Genomic DNA, 23,042 nt, shown 5'->3' on the forward strand with positions numbered 1-23,042 from the left:
CTCCCAGGCAGCAGGTCTCACAGTCAATGTAGCGAAAACTAAGTCTAGGGTAGTGAACACTGACAATTCCACCAGCTTCACAGTAGCGGGACGCCTTTCAATATCTTGGTAACCAGACAACGCCCGATGGCGGTACCAAGACTGATATAGCCACACGGATCAGGAAGGCCAGGGGTGCCTTTGCAGGTCTGCGAAACATTTGGCGCTCAAACCAGATCGCTCTTCGTACGAAAACCCGAATCTTTAATTCAAACGTTAAATCCGTACTGCTGTATGCCTCCGAAACGTGGTTCGTCTCAGCGGAGACAACGCAAAAATTGCAGGTATTCATTAACCGCCTGCGATACATCATTCATGCCGGGTTGCCTGATAACTGGATATCCAATGAGGAACTCCATCGTTGGTGTCATCAACGGCCGATAGCCACAGAAATTCGTGAACGTAGGTGGAAGTGGATCGGACACACCTTGAGGAAAGGAGTGAACGAGGTTTGCAGAGAAGCACTCGACTGGAATCCAGGACAGCGTAGAAGAGGCAGGCCCAAAGGCCCATGGCGACGCAGCCTAGCAAACGACATCCGGGCTGTAGACGAGAACCTGTCCTGGCGACAGGTAAAAGCCATGGCGGGTAACCGTCAGCAGTGGAGATCTCTGATTTCATCCCTTTGTTCTGCCGGACCGGCGGACATGGACACATAAGTAAGTAAAATAAAGCAAAATACAATAAAGAAAACAACACAGAACGAACTCACCATATTTTCTCTTAAACGAGAGAAAAGACTCAAAAATTCCCAACTAGCCAACAGCGACTACTTGTGAGGGTTTATTTTTCACTCCGCTTTGTGGATCCGAACGTTATTCTGCAGTTTCACTTATTAAATATCCATACATCCCAATTAGGCCCAATTATTTCTTCTTCATGGGACATTTTAATTTCACTTTCATCGAGAATCAGCGCTGTTGTTCCCACGTCGGTGCCAAGATTGAAAGTAGTGGGTATGAGTGATAAATTTTCTTCTGATGATTTCATTGACTTCTTAAAAAGTCAAAATGAAGGTATAATAATAAACGATGTAAAAGTAGTAAATATATATGAAAACCCACGCTTCACTTACAACAAGTTTACCGCTGTGACTGTGATTGAAGTTGATGTAGCAACGTACGACTCCATGTTATCTGCAAAACAAGTAAACATAGAATTTGATCGGTGTTTCGTTGTTCCCGCGATTAATGTATTACGATCCTTCAAATGTGGAGAGTTTGGACACAAAAGCATGGATTGTAAGAATTGTGATACCTGCTCGAAGTGTAGCCAAAATCACAAGACATTGGAATGCACCTCAACTGTATTGAAATGCATTAATTGTACAAAAATGAATAAAGAACGTAATACAAATTTAGACGTTAACCATGCCGCATTTAGCTCAGAGTGTTTAATTTATAGGAAACTCTTTGAGCAAAAGAAAAGCAGCTTGCGTTTCATTAAATAGCAATAAAGTTCCAAGAAGAGTGTTAATGAAATCGATGTTTTATATTTCAATATTGCGGGTTTGATTACTAACTACGCTGCATTACGTCAGATTGTAGAAGAAAAACGTCCATATATGGTGTTTTTATCAGAAACTCACATTGTAGAGATGGAAGCATTTGATCAATATAGCATCCCGGGATATACCGTTGCTGCTTGCTTATCACATTCGAGACATAGGTACTGGCCGTGTTGCTATTTATGTCAGAGAATCAGTTCAATTCAACCTTCGTTTCAAGGAAGTGAATGATGGTAACTGGTTCTTAGGCATTACAGTTGTGCATGGCATGAAGATGGGTAATTATGGTGTGTTGTATCACTCTCCCAGTACTAGCAACCAGCGTTTCGTTGAAATTTTGGAAAACTGGCTAGAGACATTTCTTGATTCTTCCAAGTTAAACATTTTGGCAGGTGATTTTAATATTAACTGGCTTGATAACTCAAATTCTCAACAATTGAAGCATCTTGTTGAATTTTTCAATTTAAGACAGACTGTAGATGAATACACACGTATTTCCCCGCATAGCAGAACTTTAATTGACCATGTCTATTCTAATTTTGATATCGTTTATTCACTGGTAGATATTGAGTTGAAAATAACCGATCATGAAACATTAGTTATCAAAGTTGTGAATAAGTTACATAATAACGAGGAATTAGTAAAATTGAAGTGCTGGAGAAAATATTCGAAACAGGCTATGTCGAATCTCGTTGAGAGAAGCGTAGATTTTCCACTCGCGACGGGTAATTTAGATGAATCTGCAGCTGTGCTTACAAACACTTTGAAAACGTTTACTAATCAATTAGTTGAACAAAAATTTGTTTCTTTAAAGGACTCGAACAGCTGGTACAATTTGGATCTCTTGCGCCTTAAACGTAAGAGGGACAAATGGTACAAAAAATTTCTTAGATCTAATAGTCAAAATCATTGGAATAAGTACACGAGTGCGCGGAATAAATATTTACAAGAAGTTAACAAAACTCGCTGTGAATATACCCAGAGGAAGATTTATCAGTATCAAAACAACAGCAAAGAGTTATGGAAAATTTTGAAGAATCTATTAAAACCAAGTAATTGCAAACCGCGGTCCATAACTTTTAATGGCACGTTAGAGCAGTCAGAACAAGTGATTGCGTCTAAGTTTAATGATTATTTTGTTGAGAGTGTTTCGTTGATCAATCAGTCCATTGACTTAGTCGATGAACCGGATGAAATTAAACAACAAATCAATAGTAATTGTATGCTTGAAGGTTTTCACCAAATTACATTAGATGAACTTAGAAATATTTGCTTTTCATTAGGAAAATCGACTGGAGTAAACAACGTAAATGCTAGAGTTATTCAAGATTGCTTTCATGTCATTGGTCACGCTGTATTGGACCTGATTAATAAATCATTGCAAACTGGGCATGTTCCTCAAGTGTGGAAAGAATCGTTGATTATTCCGATTCAAAAGGTTGCTGGGACGATTAAAGCCGAAGAATTTCGTCCCATCAACATGTTGCACACTTTAGAAAAAATCCTAGAAATTGTTGTAAAAAATCAATTGCTGGAATAACTAAGTAGTAATTCCTTGTTGATTCCGGAACAATCGAGTTATCGAGAAGGTCATTCTTGTGAAACCGCATTGAACTTGGTATTAGCTAAAGACTACTTAGAGCGTAAAGACACAATAGTTGCTGTTTTCTTGGATCTGAAACGCGCTTTTGAGACAATTTCAAGGCCCTTATTGTTGAGAACAATCAAGCGCTTTGGAATTACTAGTACTGCATTCAAATGGTTTGAAAGCTATTTGTCCAACAGAACTCAATGGACTGCTTTTAATGATTTTGTATCTAGTCCAGTGGGTAACAATCTTGGTGTACCCCAGGGTGGTGTATTAGGGCCCCTTTTGTTTATTATGTAATGTACATGACATGCGACGGGTTTTATGTTTTTGTGATGTCAATCTTTTTGCAGATGATACCGTGTTGTTCATTGCAGCCAAAGATTTAAATGAAGTCGTTTTACACCTGAATGAAGATTTACGTTATCTAAGTAGATGGTTGAAGTATAAGCAATTGAAATTGAATATAACTAAAACTAAATTTATGGTTATCTCACGAAATCGATTTGATGAAAATGTCTCAATTCAGATTGATGACGAAACAATTGAACGCGTTCGGGAGATTAAATACCTTGGAGTGATTATTGATGACAAACTAAAGTTCAATGCTCACATTGACAATGTCATCAAGAAAATTGCTAAGAAGTATGGAATCCTATGCTGATTGAAAAACGAATTAACTATTTGTAGTAAAATACAGCTATACAAATCAATCATCTCTCCTCACTTGGACTTTTGCCCATCCATTTTATTCCTGGCCAATGAAACACAAATACTGAGGCTTCAGCGCTTGCAGAATAAAATAATGCGCTTGAGTTTAAAATGTGATAGATTTACTTCCTCGATTTTAATGCTGGACGCTTTGCAATGGTTATCAGTGAAGCAAAGAATTGTTTACTTAACTATGGTGTTTATTTTTAAAGTAGTCAACGGTTTGCTACCTCGATATTTGTGTGATCGAATTGAAAGAGGAAGAGACCTACATAGATACAACGCTAGAAACGCGAATGAAGTAAGAACACCAAACTTTTTGACATGTGCTTCACAAAATTCATTGTTTTACAAAGGAATAAATGTCTTCAATTCGATGCCAAGATACATTAAACGTGCACCAACACTTGCGGAGTTTAAGAGATTGTGTATTTCACACGTTAAAACTATTTTTACCTTTGTTTACTATAACAAAGGTTTAAAAATTGGTCGATAAACACGATTTGAGCAATGTCTGTGTGTGTGTGTGTGTGTGTGTGTGTGTGTGTGTGTGTGTGTGTGTGTGTGTGTGTGTGTGTGTGTGTGCGTGTGTGTGTGTGTGTGTGTGTGTGTGTGTGTGTGTGTGTGTGTGTGTGTGTGTGTGTGTGTGTGTGTGTGTGTGTGTGTGTGTGTGTGTGTGTGTGTGTGTGTGTGTGTGTGTGTGTGTGTGTGTGTGTGTGTGTGTGTGTGTGTGTGTGTGTGTGTGTGTGTGTGTGTGTGTGTGTGTGTGTGTGTGTGTGTGTGTGTGTGTGTGTGTGTGTGTGTGTGTGTGTGTGTGTGTGTGTGTGTGTGTGTGTGTGTGTGTGTGTGTGTGTGTGTGTGTGTGTGTGTGTGTGTGTGTGTGTGTGTGTGTGTGTGTGTGTGTGTGTGTGTGTGTGTGTGTGTGTGTGTGTGTGTGTGTGTGTGTGTGTGTGTGTGTGTGTGTGTGTGTGTGTGTGTGTGTGTGTGTGTGTGTGTGTGTGTGTGTGTGTGTGTATGTAATGATTTTTTCTATCGCCTGTTTCTCAGAGATGGCTGAACCGAATGGTTCGCTATTACTTTTGTTTGAAAGGTGTTATTGTCTAGTAGATCACTATTGAGTTGCTTCGTGATACGACGTTTCGTTTAAAAGTTATAAGCAAAAATGTGAAAAATACGTGACACGGGTTTCTTCGCAACTACATGACCGATTTCAACGATCTTAGTATCAAATGAAAGCCCTTATTAAAGCTAAATTGTTCAGGAATTTTTAATTGAAAACAAACAAGTAGTTTAAAAATTATGCTTAAAAAACCTGTTTTGACAAGGTAATAATTATCGCCTGTTTCTTAGAGATGGCCAAACCAATTTATGCGCTATTAGTCTCATTTGAAAGATAATATATCGTAATAGATCACTATTGAATGGTTTTTTGATTGGACGTTTAGTTTGAAAGTTATGAGCAACCGTATACACCACTCCAAAATTAACAATAATTTATAATGATTTTAACCAAGATAATTTACCTAATTTGAATTATTTTAATATCAAACGAGAGGTTTTGACACTACGAATATATATATGCAAAATTGCATAAGAATTGGTTGTACCGGTTAAAAGATATTAACCCTCGAACACTCGCGTTAACTTTTGTAACGCAGTTACTCGCGCGCACAATAGCCCCAAACCAAAGAAAACATTTGCACTAGAGTTTTGACTGGGAAAACTTGGTTTTAGGTTTACCGAACCTTTGAAAGAGTTTCTTGAAATTGAAAGCTCTATTGTCTGGTGGAATTTAAATTTTGATCAATCCCCCTAAAAGTGAAATAAAAAAACATTTTTCTTCAGTGTCAATATAACACATTGATGTGTTCTGCAAAGTTATAGAACATATTATTACAAGAAATTTTGCTAAAGACACTAATCTTCTATCTCTGCAGCGAAGATAGAAATATCCAATTTATTGTATATGAATTTGTAAAATCAGTTTTTCTATTTTTGCTCTTTTTGTAATTGTTGTATGACTTTTTCATGAACTACAAAATTGTACAAATAGTAAAAATACAGAACGTTGCTGAAAATAGTATACCTCTATGTTTGCTAGTTTAGGATCTGTGGAACTTTGATTATAAAAAATACCCTAATTTTGACTCCGCATTACTCGACTACCAGCAGACGGCTACATTTTAAACATTTAACATTTCCTGATAGTTTTGCTGCATAAATTTTTCCAACAATTTTAATTATTAATGCTTTGAATAATTATAATATTTTGCTCACAATAAGTTTGTTGAAGAATATACGTTAGTTAAACAACGATTTATAACTTTATAACAATATGGCGTTGAAAAACCTACACGTGTTGTATAAAATACAACAGCGTGAGTTAATAAAAATTGATGAAAATTATTCAAGAAAACTCTATTGATGTGATTCAAATAGAATGGCATTACAGGAAACTATACATAGTTCAAAAACCTATAAACTAGACCTTTACTAGACAATGTATATGCTAAAGGATAAGATTTCCACTTACAACTTACTTTTATTTGCACTTACTCAGATTAATAACAACTTACTTATCCTTACTCGGCAATTTCACGGAAAAAGGATCTATCAAAATTTAAAAGTGTTCATATTTTGTTCAAATTTTCTAAACTTATTCATTTTTCAAAAATTTTATGTAAACCAACCGTATAACAAAGGTTCCTTTCACCACTAGGTGGATTAAATCGGGTTTTTATTAACTGACGAAAAATGTATTAAACGGACGAAGTTTCAAAAACAAATTTATTTAAATTTGGATAATTGTTTTATATACTTACTATTTTATTTATTTGGTTTACTCGAAGATTGTAACTGACGAAGTTTTTTTGCAAAACGATCTCATTGTGTTCAAAATTTTTAATTGTATTTATATTTTTAATTTTCTTTAGGGTAAAGAACCGGTATTAAGCAGTTTAAGCGGGTCACTGATTGTTTTACCTTATTACAAGCGATGGGTTGACTAAGTGGGGGAAATCAGCATACCAAGCTTCTGGCTATCTTTAGTTCTTCAAGCTGTTACCATTGGAAGACACTATTGTTGAGCTAAACTTTTGATTTTTCGTTTCAAAAGTTGGAGCGGTGGAACTAATTTTGATCAGACCGAACATATTTTCACCCTCAAGGTGCTTTGTTAAGCAATCCTGAAATCTGAATTTTTTTACGTCCCAATAAAAAATCACTCGAACTATTCCCCCTATTCAGTAAGTTCGCGTTCCTATCCGCGACCTACAAATCGGCATCTGATGCGTAAACGGCATAGCGTATCGGCATAGATGCGTGAAATGCCATCTGTCTAAATTGTTTATCGGGGCATACACTCACCGCACCGTTCGGTAAACGGTATTCGTCGTCTCTTTTACTCTCTAGTGTTCTTATGGGAAACTGCGAGTTTGACGTCTCACTCGCTGTTCATAAGGATGGTGGGAGAACAAAAGAGGTAAACATAGCAGTACGCACGGTCCGACTCAGAACAGTGTTGTCAAAGCAAATAACATTGAAACACATCGTTGCTTCATTAAATCACTGAGAAAATCTTCGAAAATTATTGAAAAAGCTGACTTTTCCGTTTTTTTAATAAACAAAAATTAATTATGAACATACATTTCTCTTGAAAGTATTGAACCACGTTTCCACCATTGGAGGTTTCAGCTAATTTCAAATCTATAATTCTTATTTCCAGAACCGAAACAGTGTCTTGGCAACACGATAGTTCATCAGTTATGCTGCAGCTGCTGCTACTGGTGAACAGGTTCCGTCAATTCAGAATTTGTTTTCAGTTTTGTTATCAAATAATAAAACTTTCGGCTAGTGACAAAGCCTTAGAGAGTAGAAAAAACCTGATTTAATCCACCTAGTGGTGAAAGGAACCTTTGTTATACGGTCTTACTTGCTATTTGAGACAGAAATCGACACGTCTTCGGAACATAATTCATCTATTAGTTAACGTTGCATTGTAAGTTGGTTTAAATAAAAATTTTGGAAATTAAATAAGCTTACAAAATTTGAATTAGAAGCACTTACAAATTTTGATAATTCTTTTTCTCAAGAAATTACTGAGTAAGTTGTTACTAATGTGGGTAAGTGCAAGGTAAAGTAAGTTGTGAGAAGAAATGTTATTCTTTAACTTATACATTGCGTAGTAAAGGTCTAGTTTATAGGTTTTTGATCTATGTATAATTTCCTGTAATGCCATTCTATTCGATTCACATCAATAAAGTTTTCTTGAAAAAATTTCATCAATTTTTATTAAGCTTCGGTTACTCGCGCTGTTGTATTCTGAACAACATGTGTAGGTTTTTGAATGCCATATTTACCAATCGTTGTTTAACTAGCGTATGTTCTTCAATAAACTTATGAGCAAAATGTCTGAATTATTCATTGCAATAATATTTTAAATTGTTAGGAAAATAGATCAGCATAAACCGACAGCACTGAAACGAAGCAAGCAGCATGTGAGGTGTATCGCTATTGGCCCCAACTGGAATTTTTTCACATTACTTCATATGAAAAAATGGTGACTGTGTGTAGCAAAACTATCAGCAAATGTAAAATGTTTAAAATGTATCCGTCAGTTGGTAGTCGAGCAATTCGGGGTTAAAATCAGGGTATTTTTATAATCAAAGTTCTACAGTTCCTAAACAAGCAAACATAGAGGTATACTATTTTCAGCAAAGTTGCGTACTTTTACTATTTGTACGACTTTGTAATACATGAAAAAGCCAAACAACAATTACAAAAAGAGCTAAACTAGAAAACTGATTTTACAAATTCAGAAACAATAAATAAGATTTCTCTGTCTTCTCTGAAGAGATAGAAGGTTACAGTCTTCAGCAAAATTTCTTGTAATAATATGCTCAAAAATTTTGCAGAACACATCAATGTGTTATATTGAAACTGAAGAAAAATAATTTATTTATTTCACTTTTAGGGGGATTTATCAAAATTTAAATTCTACCAAATGATAGAGCATTCAATTTCAAGAAACTCTTTCAAAGGTTCGATAAACTTAAAACCAAGTTTTCCTAGTCAAAACTCTAGTGATATATATATTGATTTTATGTACAACGTAAGAACACTAAATAACGCAAATACTAGACACAACACTTATGGTTCTTACAAAAAAAATCAGAGGGGTTGTGTACAAGACACGACCGCCTATATAGGTGACGCAGGACTACGGAAATAGTGATAGTAGTCTGTATTCATGCTTGTAATCATTCGATTCTTCATGTATACATGCTATATGCAACATATATACATGCTACATGCGTTGTATGTAACATTTATCAAAGTTGTAATATTGCATACGTTCAATTCTCAACAGATTGTGCATTTGAAAACAATTTAACAAAATCAAGAACACAAACTATTGCTTTCCTGCTACCTTACTGAAATTAAAGATTGTTTTTATTATCCATGGTTTCCCACGTTGAAGGGATTTTACCAATTCAATCCTATTTTATCAACAGCACATCTTTTCACTACACTTCTAATGAAACGGTAAGCATGCGTATTCATACAGAGTCGTATTATAACCGAACACTACAGCTGTAGCACATTTTTCCAACACAGATATCAAGTTCGCCGAGGTTTAATCGTCTCGCAGTAAAGAATTTGCGATCTGTTGGGACAACGAACTTGTGTCATTTTTTCTAGCACACTTCCCTAACACAGACATCAAATTGGACTAGGTTTAATCGCGTTCGTAAGAAATCTGTTGGCACGACGGGGCATTGTTACTCTCTCTGGCGTACTTCCCAAACAAGGACATCAAAATGGTCTAGATTGAACCGTGGTGTTAAGAAATCTTGTTGAAATGAGGAAGCTTGGTCACTTGTTTTGGCTTACTTCCCAAGCACAGATATCAAGTTGGTATAGGTTTAGATCATCGTAAACAATCTTCCAACCAATCACGAAGCTAGAATTCTGGTAAAACATAGGTTCATTATTTTCAATTTTTCAATAGTTCAACATCAAGAATCCATACTTTTCTTTATTTGGGTCAATTCTTAGAAGATTTTCCGATCGATTGGTGTAAGAATATTGAAAATCGATTGGAAAACCACTGAGCTATTAGCGCTCAAAACCTTTCATTTTTCGTGACGCTCGCATTTTTCGATTTTTTGGAATGACACCCTATCTCAAAACTTGCCGTAAGACGTAGTCCTACGTCAAAAAAAAAGAACCATAAGTGTTGTGTCTAGTATTTGCGTTAAAACTCTAGTGCGCACGTTTTCTTTGGTTTTGGCCTATTGTGCGCGCGAGTAACTGTGTTGCAAAAGTTGGCGCGAGCGTTCGAGGATAAATATCTTTTTACCGGTAAAATCAATTCTTATGAAATTTTGCATATATATTCGTAGTGTCAAAACCTCTCTTTTGATATTAAAATAATTAAAATTAGGTAAATTATCTTGGTTAAAATCATTATAAATTATTGTTAATTTTGGTGTGGTGTATACGATTGCTCATAGCTTTCAAATTAAACGTCCAATCAAAAAACCATTCAATAGTGATCTATCCGGCTATATTACCTGCCAAATAAAACTAGTAGCGCATAAATCGGTTTGGCCATCTCTGAGAAACAGGCAATCATTTGAACCTTATCAAAAGTGGTTTTTTAAGGCTAACTTTTAAACTGCTTGTCCGTTTTCAATAACACTTGGTAAAAAGTTTAGTAATAGCAAGAGCTTTCGTTTGGTAGTAAGATCGTTAAAATTGGTTGCGTAGTTCCGGAGAAACGCGTGTCACGTAGTTTTCACATTATTACTTATAACTTTTAAACGAAACGTCGGACCGCAAAGCAATTCAATAGTGATATACTAGGCAATAATACCTTTCAAACAAAAGTAAAAGCGGTCAAATCGGTTCAGCCACCTTCGAGAAACAGGCGATAGAAAATGAGCTGCACACACACAGACATTGCCCAGTTTGTCGAGCTCTATCGATTGGTATATGTGATTCGGCCCTCCGGGCCTTAGATCAACTTCGTGTTTTTCGACCAATTCCTAAACCTTTGTTATATAGTATAACAAAGGTAAAAGATAGTGAATAATATGGTATGTGACAATCAGTGCTGAAAATGTGATGGATTCGTTAGTAGCGAGGTGGCGATTGCCTTCAGCAGCTGAAAAATGTACGTTTTTGGACAACAATTTTTAATTCATCATATTTCTTGTCAGAAACCCAGTAAATTGTGTTTGTGCGAATAAAATGTCTGGTTAAGTGATTTGTGAAGATGATCCTATCAAAAGATTTTGAAAATATGAATAAAAAAGTGCCTTTTCGGCTCATTTATTCATTAAAATAGGTGACACTGCTTAACTCGTTCCTTACCCTAAATATTAGGTATTTTCACATTAACTACTATGTTCACCACGATGGTGATGATGGATTTTTTGTTTCATGTTGAGGTAATTAAAAAAAGAGTAGTCTACAAAAGTTTGAGCCACGCGCGCGGGTTACAGATATAACATAATTGTTAAATAATTTTGGAGAAATCTATACCTGAATATGGAATCAGTTCGTCTTTTATGTTTGCATAACTGGTTCAATTGTCATAATATTAATTATCTTATAGATAAAACGTCTTGCTCAAACCTTTGTGGGGGTATGTGGCGGGACCATCATCATCATCATCATCATCATCATTATAGAATGGATTATGGTCACTTGTATAAGCTCTTGTTCACGTTTTTGATGGTTTTCATAAATTTGTATCGGGTTCCATCTCGTCACTGTTTCCGCTTTCAACGGTAGTTTTTCTTCTAATCATTTGTCTTTCTTCTTCTGACTAACGATTTACACCTAGAAATTCTTTGATTTTCGCACTTTGTGTTTTCTTCTCTTCTCCTTTTTCTCTTCTGGAACTATCAAATCCACACTCTCGCTGGTTCTACCTTCCTAGCCAAATTGAACAGCGACTCAGACGGCTATGAATCTCCCCTTTAAAACGTCACTAACAATGCACCTCAGCAACCGCAATCATCTGTCAATGGAATGCACTTTTTGTCTTTGATGTTTCATTTCGTTTGAATACACCACCTATGCTTCCAATGATCAATCTCAGGGAACGAAAAATTCTTCAGCTTACGACTCATTTATTAAAAATTTTACACGTATCGTGTAGCCCTAACTTCTACGTAAATACAGGAAATGCGCGGCGGTTCGCTATTGACAAACAAAACCATTTGCGCTGCCTATGTTGCGAAAAGAATAATAAACGCGACCATGCGCGTTTGTGACTTTAGCAAATTGCAAACTAGGTCAATGCTATAAGTGAAAGACTATCGCGGTTAATATCTTCCGGTACTTAAATCCGGACAGGGGCGTTACACGGACCACTCACTGTGGGACGTAAATGTTAAAGAAGTTATGGTTATTTGAATCTTGGATAAATTTGCCTGTCTCAATGATTTTGTCTACCCTTTACAAAACCTTAGCAAGAAGAAATTCGCATCGTTTTGTAAATCAAAAATAATGTTCATTTGTGTAAATTGTAATGGTTGCCAATATTTCTATTTTCAGCATGTTTCAAAGGAGCGCAAACGTATAGCAGATATTGTGTTAAAAATGAATCCATTTATTTTCGGTAAGATTACTTAAACTAAAAGCTGTCCTTTTTGCTGATTTAACATGGTAATATTTTTTTACAGACAAACCATCATCTAGCGGAATCATGAAAGCACATATTCCTTACAGGAATTGGTAACATCTTAAATGAAAGAACCCAGAACAACTCGTAATGTAGCAGCATTCCAGTCATTCGTGAAAAATTTCTGAATATTTTAAAAACCCGAAAAGTCATATCAAAGAACATAATTCCATTTACATTTAATGATTACATTTTAATGATAAATGCTAAATACTTGAATGTATGTTTATTGACTGTGAGACTTTATTTTTAGGGGTGTTTCTGACGTAGGACTACATCTTTGATTTCTATACTGGGGTGCACTTTAGAATAACGAAAGGGAACCTGTAACGAAAAGCTCGCTTATTACTCAGTCATCCCTCAATAGATTGTAGAGATATTGGTATCAATCGATTGGAAATTTTTCTAAGAATCCATTAAAATGCAGAAGAGTTCCCTTAAAAAACTTTTGAATAATTGAAAAATGTTAGGCATTGTCTAACTAGAAATCCACGCTCTGTGATTGGTCGGAATAAATAGTGCTAATTTGCCGTAGCGACAACGATGTTTTCATAGGTATAGGAATCACTTGAAAAACCGAAAATGGAAAGAAGGTCCTGCGGACCGAATGTCAGGTACCATTGGACTCAGTTTCTAAAACTGAGCATTTTCTGTGTGTGTGTGTGTGTGTGTGTGTGTGTGTGTGTGTGTGTGTGTGTGTGTGTGTGTGTGTGTGTGTGTGTGTGTGTGTGTGTGTGTGTGTGTGTGTGTGTGTGCGCGTGTGTGTGCGTGTGTGTGTGTATGTTGTGTGTGCGTGTGTGTGCGTGTGTGGACGTGTGTGTGCGCGTGTGTGTGTGTGTGTGTGTGTGTGTGTGTGTGTGTGTGTCTGTGTGTGTGTGTGTGTGTGTGTGTGTGTGTGTGTGTGTGTGTGTGTGTGTGTGTGTGTGTGTGTGTGTGTGTGTGTGTGTGTGTCTGTGTGTGTGTGTGTGTGTGTGTGTGTGTGTGTGTGTGTGTGTGTGTGTTTGTGTGTGTGTGCGTATGTCACGCTTTTCAATCTCACTCACTTTTCTCGGAGATGGCTGAACCAATTTTGATGATCCTAGTATCAAATGAAAGGTCTAGTTGCCTCATAGATCGCTATTGAATTTCATATTGATCGGACTTTCAGTTCAAAAGTTATGTATAAAAATACGAAAAATAAGAGACTTCATTTTCTTAGCGGTCCCTCAACCGATTTGAACAAAATTGATTACACTAACCTCATGTTTTTAGTCTTGACCTTGAAATGCGGTCATACATATATATTAGAGTGTCTCAAAATAGCACTATGTAAGAAAACCCGGGGGCTCACCCCTCAAATGATAGCTTAGGGTGTCACAACAAAACTTTTATATGACGTCAAGGTCAATCAAAAATTGCATTTTTCAGGAGTAAATTCAAAAAAATATTTTTAGAAATGTTATAATAGATGAAACAAAAGTACTTAACTATTTTTTTCACAATCATTGGGATCTGACACATTCATAAAAAAGTTATGGTGGCATGTCTGAAGTCATATTTGGTTACAAAAATTTATTGAATTTAAAATTTTCGAAACTTCATTTAAATAAACGTCAAAACAGGGTATCGAACAGTGTCTCAGAGCAACGTAGCTATACTGTATAGATGAGAAATTTTATGACGAACAACTTTGCCGAAGAAAGTAAGAACGTATCTTTAAATCTCGCTGAGATATTTACCGTTTTCTGAAGGCGGAACAAAACACATTTCTGTAATTTTCCAATTTTAGCAGTTTTATGTGAAAGAGGTAAATGAGAAAACTTGAACTATTTACTCTAAACGTCACTTACGTTTTTTTTATAAGAGGAAACATGCACCTTCCAAAGAATTTAGCACCATTTAGGCTCAAGAAGCACTTTTCTAAAAGGGCGTATTTATTTTATTAGGTACTATGTTTGAGAAATTGTATCTCCTCAAACTAGGTTTGCTCCATAATGAAGCCTAAAGCGTGAGCTTTTGTAAATTGAGTTTTAGACATGAAAAAATGAACACTGAAAAAAAATTCACTATGTTCTGAAGTCAGGAAAAAATGTAAAATTAAAATATACAGGAAATGGTAACTTCGATTTTTTTTTTGGAAAAATACTGGTGAATTGATGCATTTTGAGACTTTTTCTGAAATGGTGCAACATTTATCAAAGGATTTTGTAGAACAACGACTTTTATGAATATTTTGTAACCTAAGATTATTATTATATGTAATTTGAATTTGAAGAACAACTTCGTATGTGCTTGACAACACGTGTTCAAAATAATAATTAGCTTCTAAATGCAGCCGTATTTAAAATATTTAAAAAAATAGTTTAATATATTTTTTTTATTTTAAATGTGCTTTTTTCATATGTTATCCGTGTTATATTACCATGGTAGCAACTAGATTAAATATTACCTTTCAATTTGTCTGAATACACCTTGCTGATTCTACCATCTACACTGAAAAGATAATTTCGTATGTTTTTTGAAAAAACATTCGTAAAACTATATTCGTAGCTGAAAAAAATAATTTCATACAATTTAAAAACATTCGTAGGCTTATTGTTTACCGCATGTTGTTATTACGAATGGTTCGTACTTTCTACGAGAGCACATTCGTAGCTGTCTTGCATCAAAACCCATTTGATGCACGGTTGTTGTCTGGCATCGTTATCTACAAAAACAGGTTGCGAAGATTGTATAAAGAGAAAATAGACTTGGGCAATTATGACCTGCTTGGTATACAGTAGCTGTGATTCTATGGTTTGCGGCGATGACGGCTGTTCGTAAAGAAGTATGACAAATGAGCTCGGTTCGATTCCCGATAAAACCAGCTTTTTACGGAGATAAGAGATTCCGATATTTTTCGATAGGTGTCGGTAATGTAGAATACTGACACCTATCGGAACATAGTGAAATCTAATATTTATTTTTATCGTGAGCATTTTCGTACATTCGTAAAATCTACGAAACATTTTGTAAAATGCAATAATTCGTACGAATATAGCTTTGTTCATATGTACGAAACATTCAGGACTGATTTTACGAATTTACTTCGTGGTAGAAAACAACGAAAGAATTCGTAAAGTAAACTATTGTTTTCGTACTATGAACCAAGTTTTATTATCAGTGTACTGATGGTAGTACAAAAGGGGTCAAAAAAAATTCCGAGTTTATTTTTTCAGGTTTAAAAATCAATTCTCTATAACTCACGCTTAGGCATCATTTTGGAGTAACCCTAGTTTCGGGAGATACGATTTTTCAAACATAATACCTATTAAAATAAATACGCCCATTTTTAAAGTGATTCTTGGACCTAAATGGTGCTAAATTCTGTGGAAGGTGCATATTTCTTCCTATCAAACACCTGGGTAACGTTTAGAATAAATACTTCAAGTTTTTTCATTTGCCTTTTTCACGTGAAACTACTAAAATTTGAAAATTGCGAAAATATGTTTGGTCCCGCCTTCAGAAAAACGTGAATTCCTCAGCGAGATTTGAACATACGTCCATACTTTCTTCAGCAAAGTTGTTCGTCATAAAATTTCGCATCTATACAGTATACGTACGTTACTCTGAGATACTGTTCGATACCCTGTTTTGACGTTTATTTAAATGAAATTTAGAAAATTTGAAATTTTTGCCAAATTTATTAAATTTTTGTAACCAAATATGACTCCAGACATGCCACCATAACTTTTTATGAATGTATCAGATCCCAATAATTGTGAAAAAATAGTTAAGTACCTTTTTTCACCTACTTTAACATCTTTAAAAATATTTTTCTGAATTTACTCCTGAAAAATGCCATTTTTCCATAAAACTCAAATGTGCGACCCCTAAATCGCGGCAACCAATGTTGACGTCATATAAAAGTTTTGTTGTGACACCCTAAGCTATCATTTGAGGGGTGAGCCCCCGGGTTTTCTGGCATGGTGCTATTTTGGGACACTCTAATATATATTGATATTTTTTTGAAACGATGGTTGTACAATTGATGAAGGGACGGTAGGGGAAAGAAATGAAAATTTTTTGGTGAAGGAGGGAGAAGAGCGGAAAGGTGAGGAGCGGGGGGGGATATTGGTAGCTACACTGAAAATTCAATTTCGTACTTTTTTTGAAAAAACATTCGTAAAACTATATTCGTAGCTGATACAAATATTTTCATACCTTTTAAAAACTTTCGTAGGCTTATTGTCTACCGCCAATGTTGTTTCTACGAGATTACATTCGTAGCTGTCTTGCATTAAAACCCATTTGATGCACGGTTGTTGTCTGGCATCGTTATCGACGAAAACGGGTTGCGAAGATTGTATGAAGAGAAAATAGACTTGTGCAATTATGACCTTATTGGTATGCAGTAGCTGTGGTTCAGTGGTTTGCGGCGCCGTCGACTGTTCGTAAAGAAGCATGACAAGCGAGCTCAGTTCGATTCCCAATAAAATCTGCTTTTTTCGGAGATAAAAAAGATTTCGCTATTTTTCGATAGGTGTCGGTAATGTAGCATACTGTCGCCTATCGGAAAATAGTGTAATCTAGTATTATTTTTATCGACAGCCTTTTCGCGCATTCGTAAAATCTACGAAGTACTATAGTACTTTCGTACTATAAACCAAGTTTTATTATCAGTGTACCGTGAATCGTTTTGATTCCTACCTTTACGCTCTTCCCCCTCCTTCACCAAAAAGTTTTCTTTTCTTTCCCCTACCGTCCCCTCATCAATTGTAGAACCACCGTTTCAAAAAAATATCAAAATGGATTGCAAATGAAAGGAGACCTTTTAGAAGTTATAACCTCCAATTTTCATGATTAGGCTGGTGATTTAAAAGTTACATAAAGTATGTAATATGAAAAAACTCGAATTAATCCACCTAGCGGTGTGATCTGGGGGGTTGGGAGTACCGACAGGATTGTTGAGAACCGGTATTTCGGTACTGGAAGGATCAGTATCGGTAATACCGGTACTGGTACCGGTACCCAAAGCTTTAAAAAGAAAATCCTTTTTCTTTGAAAAATCTGCTAATACTTTTATTTGAGGTCCAATTCTTGAGTCACTTCACCTCACCTTGCAGTTACCATTTCATTTGTACTGTCACTTAGGTAACAGGAGTCAACCAGGTACTTTCAAAATCGCTAATTGTGTTCTCATCTAAAATCTAAAATGTAAAAATGAACAGAGTTAGCGATTGCAAAAATTGGAGTGATTCCAAACGACATCTGGCGAAGGTCGGGAGGCTACGATGGGTCGGCAATGTCGCAAGGATGACGGATGACTGCGCACCGAAATCTGTTCTTTTCAAAAACCCCACCGATACCATGAATAGAGGGGCCCAACAATCAGGTTGAAGCCGACTTCAAGAAGCTCAATGAATTGGTGACAAGTAGCCTAGGACCAAGTACAGTGGAGACACGTTTTTGATACAACACGACCCCCCGGTTGTATGCTGCTAGAGGAGAAGCTTGCAAAATTCAACTTTAAGATGCACAGAATATTCAACGTACTGTTTACCAAGCGAAAGCGAATCTGCCAGACGCTGAAAATGGTTTCTCAGAATGTATCGCTGATGGACAGGCTGTACTCAGGGTACCGAAAAGCATAGTCCAATACTTGCTCTTCAATCCTTGAGTTACATCGAAGCGAATTCATTCCGCAGAGTGTTTTGGTATTCAGATCTAATCGAACTCCAGCTTGAACTGTTATGGGCATCTGAAGTCCGTTCTAATTTTTCCTTCAAGATCAGCTAGCTATATTCATTCCAATAACTAATGCTCAACAATATCTTCAATCTCGTTACTGGTGTTAAGGGGGGACGCTACTCTGGAAGGTCGAAAAATAATGGACTTTCGTGAATTTTTCAAGCATGTTAGAATTATAGTTAAGTGTTGGGGTATTTTGGTTATAGGTTAAGCTATATTTCGCTGTTTCGCCGCCACAGAAGTCATTACAGGAAGAATTAGCAGAAACTTCATCAGCAAATAATGAAAATCTACAACCTAAGACTGACCATTCATCTCCAGGATGACGATTTTTGGGCAATAAATGGCGCTGGATGCAGAACTGGTCGATGTATGACGCCAAACAACGGACTCGTAGGCTTCAGGAAAGAGCTGCGGAAAAAGCCAGACGTAGCAGAAAACGCAGAAAACAACAGCGCATCAAAACTAAGAACAATATAAATAGCAATCATAGAATCGGTAATCAAACCCGTACGAATGCTTCGGACAAACAGCTACTGGCCACAGCGAAAGTACAATTTACTGGTCCACCATCAACTACGGACCACCCAATTGCAGGACTTTCAGTGCCAAAGTTTATTGACTTTCAAAAGGGTGAAATTCTAAACCCCTACCACACGGGCCACCAGACAAAACACAATAGAATTGAATCACCACCAGCGGGAAATAGCACTGCGTCAACACCGTCAACGTCATCATCGCACTCAACATCTACCTGGACACCCGACCCGATGCGTCCACCTATCGTCAGCTTAACGCAGCAATCAGCTGGCGGAGACGGACGTTTCCTGAAAGCGCGACTGCGAGATCCGAAAATTATGTATCTCATTCGTCTTTACCTGGCATACATGCACGACAAGGAACCGACGTTCTGCTACGAAGGTATGCGAACACCAGCATAAAAATGAATTTGGCTTCAGAAGGACTACCGGTCTCTGCGCAGGACCTGCAGAAAATCTTTTTCGAGGTACATGAGGAATTTGGTGTACCGAAACAGGCAGCATCTGACGACTTGGAAGGTTATCGACGGCATCTCAACAATCAGAGAATCCAGTACCTGCAACGTGCGAGGGAAAGCGCCGGTAAATTTAGCCATCCGGTCCGAAGCACCAACCAGAATTTTCGGAAGTAACGACTCCTTTCGATGAGAAAGAGGTAACTAATTTAAGTATTTCTTCAACCGACCCTCTTCCGTCAATTTCTTCACTAAAACAGAATGTGACTGAAATTTTGATTTATTGTCAAAATTTCAATCGCATGAAAAGTCCAGCCAAAATGAAGGAAATTTATAAAAATTTACATAGCTCATCCTTTTCTGTTATTCTGGCAACTGAGACAAGCTGGAATGAAAGCGTAAAAAGTGAAGAAATTTTTGGAAGTGCCTTTAACGTATTCAGAGACGACAGAAATTTTCTTGAGTCTCAAAAGAAGTCGGGTGGCGGAGTCCTCATAGCTTTGTCGTCTAATTTCAATTCCGAAATTATAACGACAACAAAATTTAAAGAATTCGAGCATGTCTGGGTAAAATCACATTTAGCAGGAGAAACACATGTATTCGCCTCGGTGTATTTTCCTCCAGACCAAGCTCATAAAACAACTTACGAAGCATTTTTCCAAATTGCCGAACACATTCTATCACAACTGCCTCCCGAGGTTAAAGTTCATATTTATGGAGACTTCAATCAACGCCATGCTGACTTCATTCCAGACTCTGAAAATGAATGCATCTTACTCCCAATCGTTGGGGAGAATGAAACACTGCAGTTTATTTTCGACAAAACTGCCAATTTGGGGCTGAACCAAATTAACCATATTAAAAACCAACAAAATTGCTATCTAGATTTTTTGCTTACGAACATTTATGAAGACTTCTGTGTGACTGAATCATTAAATCCACTATGGAAAAATGAGGCGTTTCACACAGCAATTGAATATTCTTTATTTATACACAAATACCATAGACCCAACGATTGCAAGTTCGAAGAAGTTTCTGAATACGAAAAGGCAAACTATGAAAACATTAGACGTAGATTAAACTGTGTTAATTGGCAACTTATTCTCAAGAATGAAGAAAATGTCGAAGTTGCTGTAGACACATTCTATAAAATTTTATTAGAAGTAATGATACAGAACAACCGTTAAAGAAAAGAAGACGTCACAAAAATACAAAAAGTCCAGTCTGGTATAACAGTAAGATTAAGAACTTGAAAAATCGCAAACAAAAGGCCCATAAAAATTATAAAGAATTTAGCAAGATATTTGGACGTATGCAACCAGCTAAATTTTGCAATCAGCAATGCGTTTGAAGAGTACAATTCAAAAATTGAACTTGAAATAAAGTCCAGTCCTAAAAACTTCTTGAATTACGTGAAAACTAAACTAAAATCTGACAATTTTCCATCCATAATGCATCTTGGTGAAAATGTTGGGGATAGCCCGGAAAATATTTGTAAGCTTTTTGCAAAATTTTTTCAAGAAATCTATACAACATTTTCTGAAGAAGATCGCGATCGCGACTATTTTGCATTTTTTCCGGATTCTTCAATGGATATTGGCGTTCATAAAAAATCTTGCAATAGAGTTCACTGCTCCTCTGTTTTGGCTTTTTAACTTATCACTAAAATCCGGAATCTTTCCAAAAATATGGAAAAGCTCTTTTCTGGTGCCTATCTTTAAATCGGGCCGGAAATCTGACGTACGTAATTATCGTGGTATTGCCATTATCTCTTGCATTCCAAAACTTTTCGAAGCTATTATCAATGAAAAACTATTCCTTACAGAACAGAATTACAGAAATGCAACACGGTTTCTTCAAAGGACGTTCGACTACGACAAATTTACTGGAATTCATAGATCACTCACTGAATGCAATGGATAATGGAAACCATGTAGAAGCACTCTATACGGACTTTAGCAAGGCATTTGATCGCATTGACATACCAATGCTGCTTTTCAAATTGCAAAAAATTGGAATTGAGCCAGGGCTCCTGAAATGGCTTGAATCGTATTTAACTAATCGCCAACAAATAATTAAATTTAACGGAAAGACCTCGAATCCAATTCAAGTCACTTCTGGTGTTCCTCAAGGCTCTCATTTGGGACCTCTTCTTTTTATCTTGTATGTAAACGACATTTCCTTCATTCTCAAGGAACTTAAAGTGCTAATACATGCCGACGATATGAAGCTCTTTTTGGAAATAAGAAATGAAGAAGACATCAATGTATTCCAGAACGAAATACACATATTCTACATATGGTGTAAAAAAGCTTATTAGAACTTAATGTAAAAAAGTGCAACCTTATATCATTTAGCAGAAAAAGAATTACACCGGAAATATCAATCATATTAGGAAATCAAATAGTAGAAAAATGTGAAAAAGTTAGGGATTTAGGAATTATCTTAGACTCCAAACTAACTTTCATCGACCATTATAACACAATAATACACAGAGCAAACAATATGCTAGGTTTTATTAAACGCTTTAGCTATAATTTTTCAGATCCATACACCATCAAAACACTATATATTGCTTATGTGAGGTCAATACTGGAATACTGCAGTATTGTATGGTCTCCTTTTTCAATAACGCACGAAGAAAGAATAGAATCAGTACAAAAACAATTTTTCTTATATGCTCTTCGTAAATTAGGTTGGACAGCATTTCCTCTTCCATCATACGAAGCACGCTGCATGCTTATAAATATACAATCATTAAAAGAGCGTCGTTTTTATGCAATGGTCTCATTTGTAAACGATATCGTTTCGCACCGTATTGACTCAGCAACACTTTTATCCAAACTGAACTTTTATACACCTACCCGGCAACTTCGTAATCGAAATTTATTTGCCATAAGCCATTATCGTACTAATTATGCAAAATTCGGTCCACTAAATCGTATGATGGAGCGTACAATCAATACTGCGAAACCATTGACTTTACAATGTCTCGGCATAGACTTAAACATCACTTTAATTCAATACGTAATCATAACGCGTAGATAACGAAACAAAGGAATAAGAACACTTTTTAATCACCATCTAACTATAAGACTTCTATATAAGAAACTGTATATGCATTATACTAGTCTACATCGGTTGACGAAAATAAATAAATATTCTAACATGTATTTTCTGTTTTTTAAATGCCAAAATAGTGAATATTATGCTGGTGGCAGCTGGCCGCGTGGATGTTCTCTAGAAAATAGTTCCTTACTGGCGGTACGTACCGGGAACCAACGGAGTATCGGAAAACGGATTTCAAGGATGATTTTGAAGCTTTAGATCAATACCTAAATTGTTACGTAGGGGTTTTTGAAAATTCGAAAAAATACCAAAATGGCGGCAATTTTTCCAAAAGAAAAGTGTTTTTTCATCAAAAATCGTCAATTGCGAGCTCATGAAAAATTGAAAAATAGAGATATTGAAAAACGGGCTACGTAACAATTTAGATAATTCATTTTTACATGCTGAAAAAAAATTTCAGCCAAATTGGACTACTAGATTCTGAGATACATGTACCGCCAGTTGAGAAAGTATGGTTTCGAGAAAAACACGTTTAAAGTTTCGTCCAGCGATGCACTTCCCTAGTGGTGACCCCGCAGTTTTTGCCATAACTTTCTAACGAGATCAGATATCAATTAATCCTTTTGGCGTGACATTTCTGAAGGTATAAACCTCTCGAAAATGCAAAAAATTAAATTCGATTTTTCCGACTTTCCAGAGTAGGGTCCCCCCTTAAATCGTTGTAGTAACT

At 36.2% G+C, this 23,042-nt stretch overlaps 1 protein-coding gene across 2 annotated transcripts in view; it reads left to right on the plus strand.

Moving 5' to 3' along the window:
• The window catches only part of LOC128744040 (GAS2-like protein pickled eggs), a 595,332-nt gene extending 582,258 nt beyond the window's left edge, over positions 1-13,074 (plus strand). For both annotated transcript variants that reach the window (XR_008412350.1, XM_053840783.1), the window contains 2 exons: positions 12,414-12,477; positions 12,542-13,074. Coding sequence is in view for 1 of the 2 variants with exons in the window: in XM_053840783.1 (XP_053696758.1) it covers positions 12,414-12,477; positions 12,542-12,557 (80 nt within the window). In the remaining variant the exon portion in view is untranslated. The remainder of the gene's footprint in view (positions 1-12,413; positions 12,478-12,541) is intronic.
• Positions 13,075-23,042: the final 9,968 nt, after the last annotated feature.

Source organism: Sabethes cyaneus, chromosome 3, assembly GCF_943734655.1.
Source record: "Sabethes cyaneus chromosome 3, idSabCyanKW18_F2, whole genome shotgun sequence".
In the NCBI taxonomy this organism is placed as follows: domain Eukaryota; kingdom Metazoa; phylum Arthropoda; class Insecta; order Diptera; family Culicidae; genus Sabethes; species Sabethes cyaneus.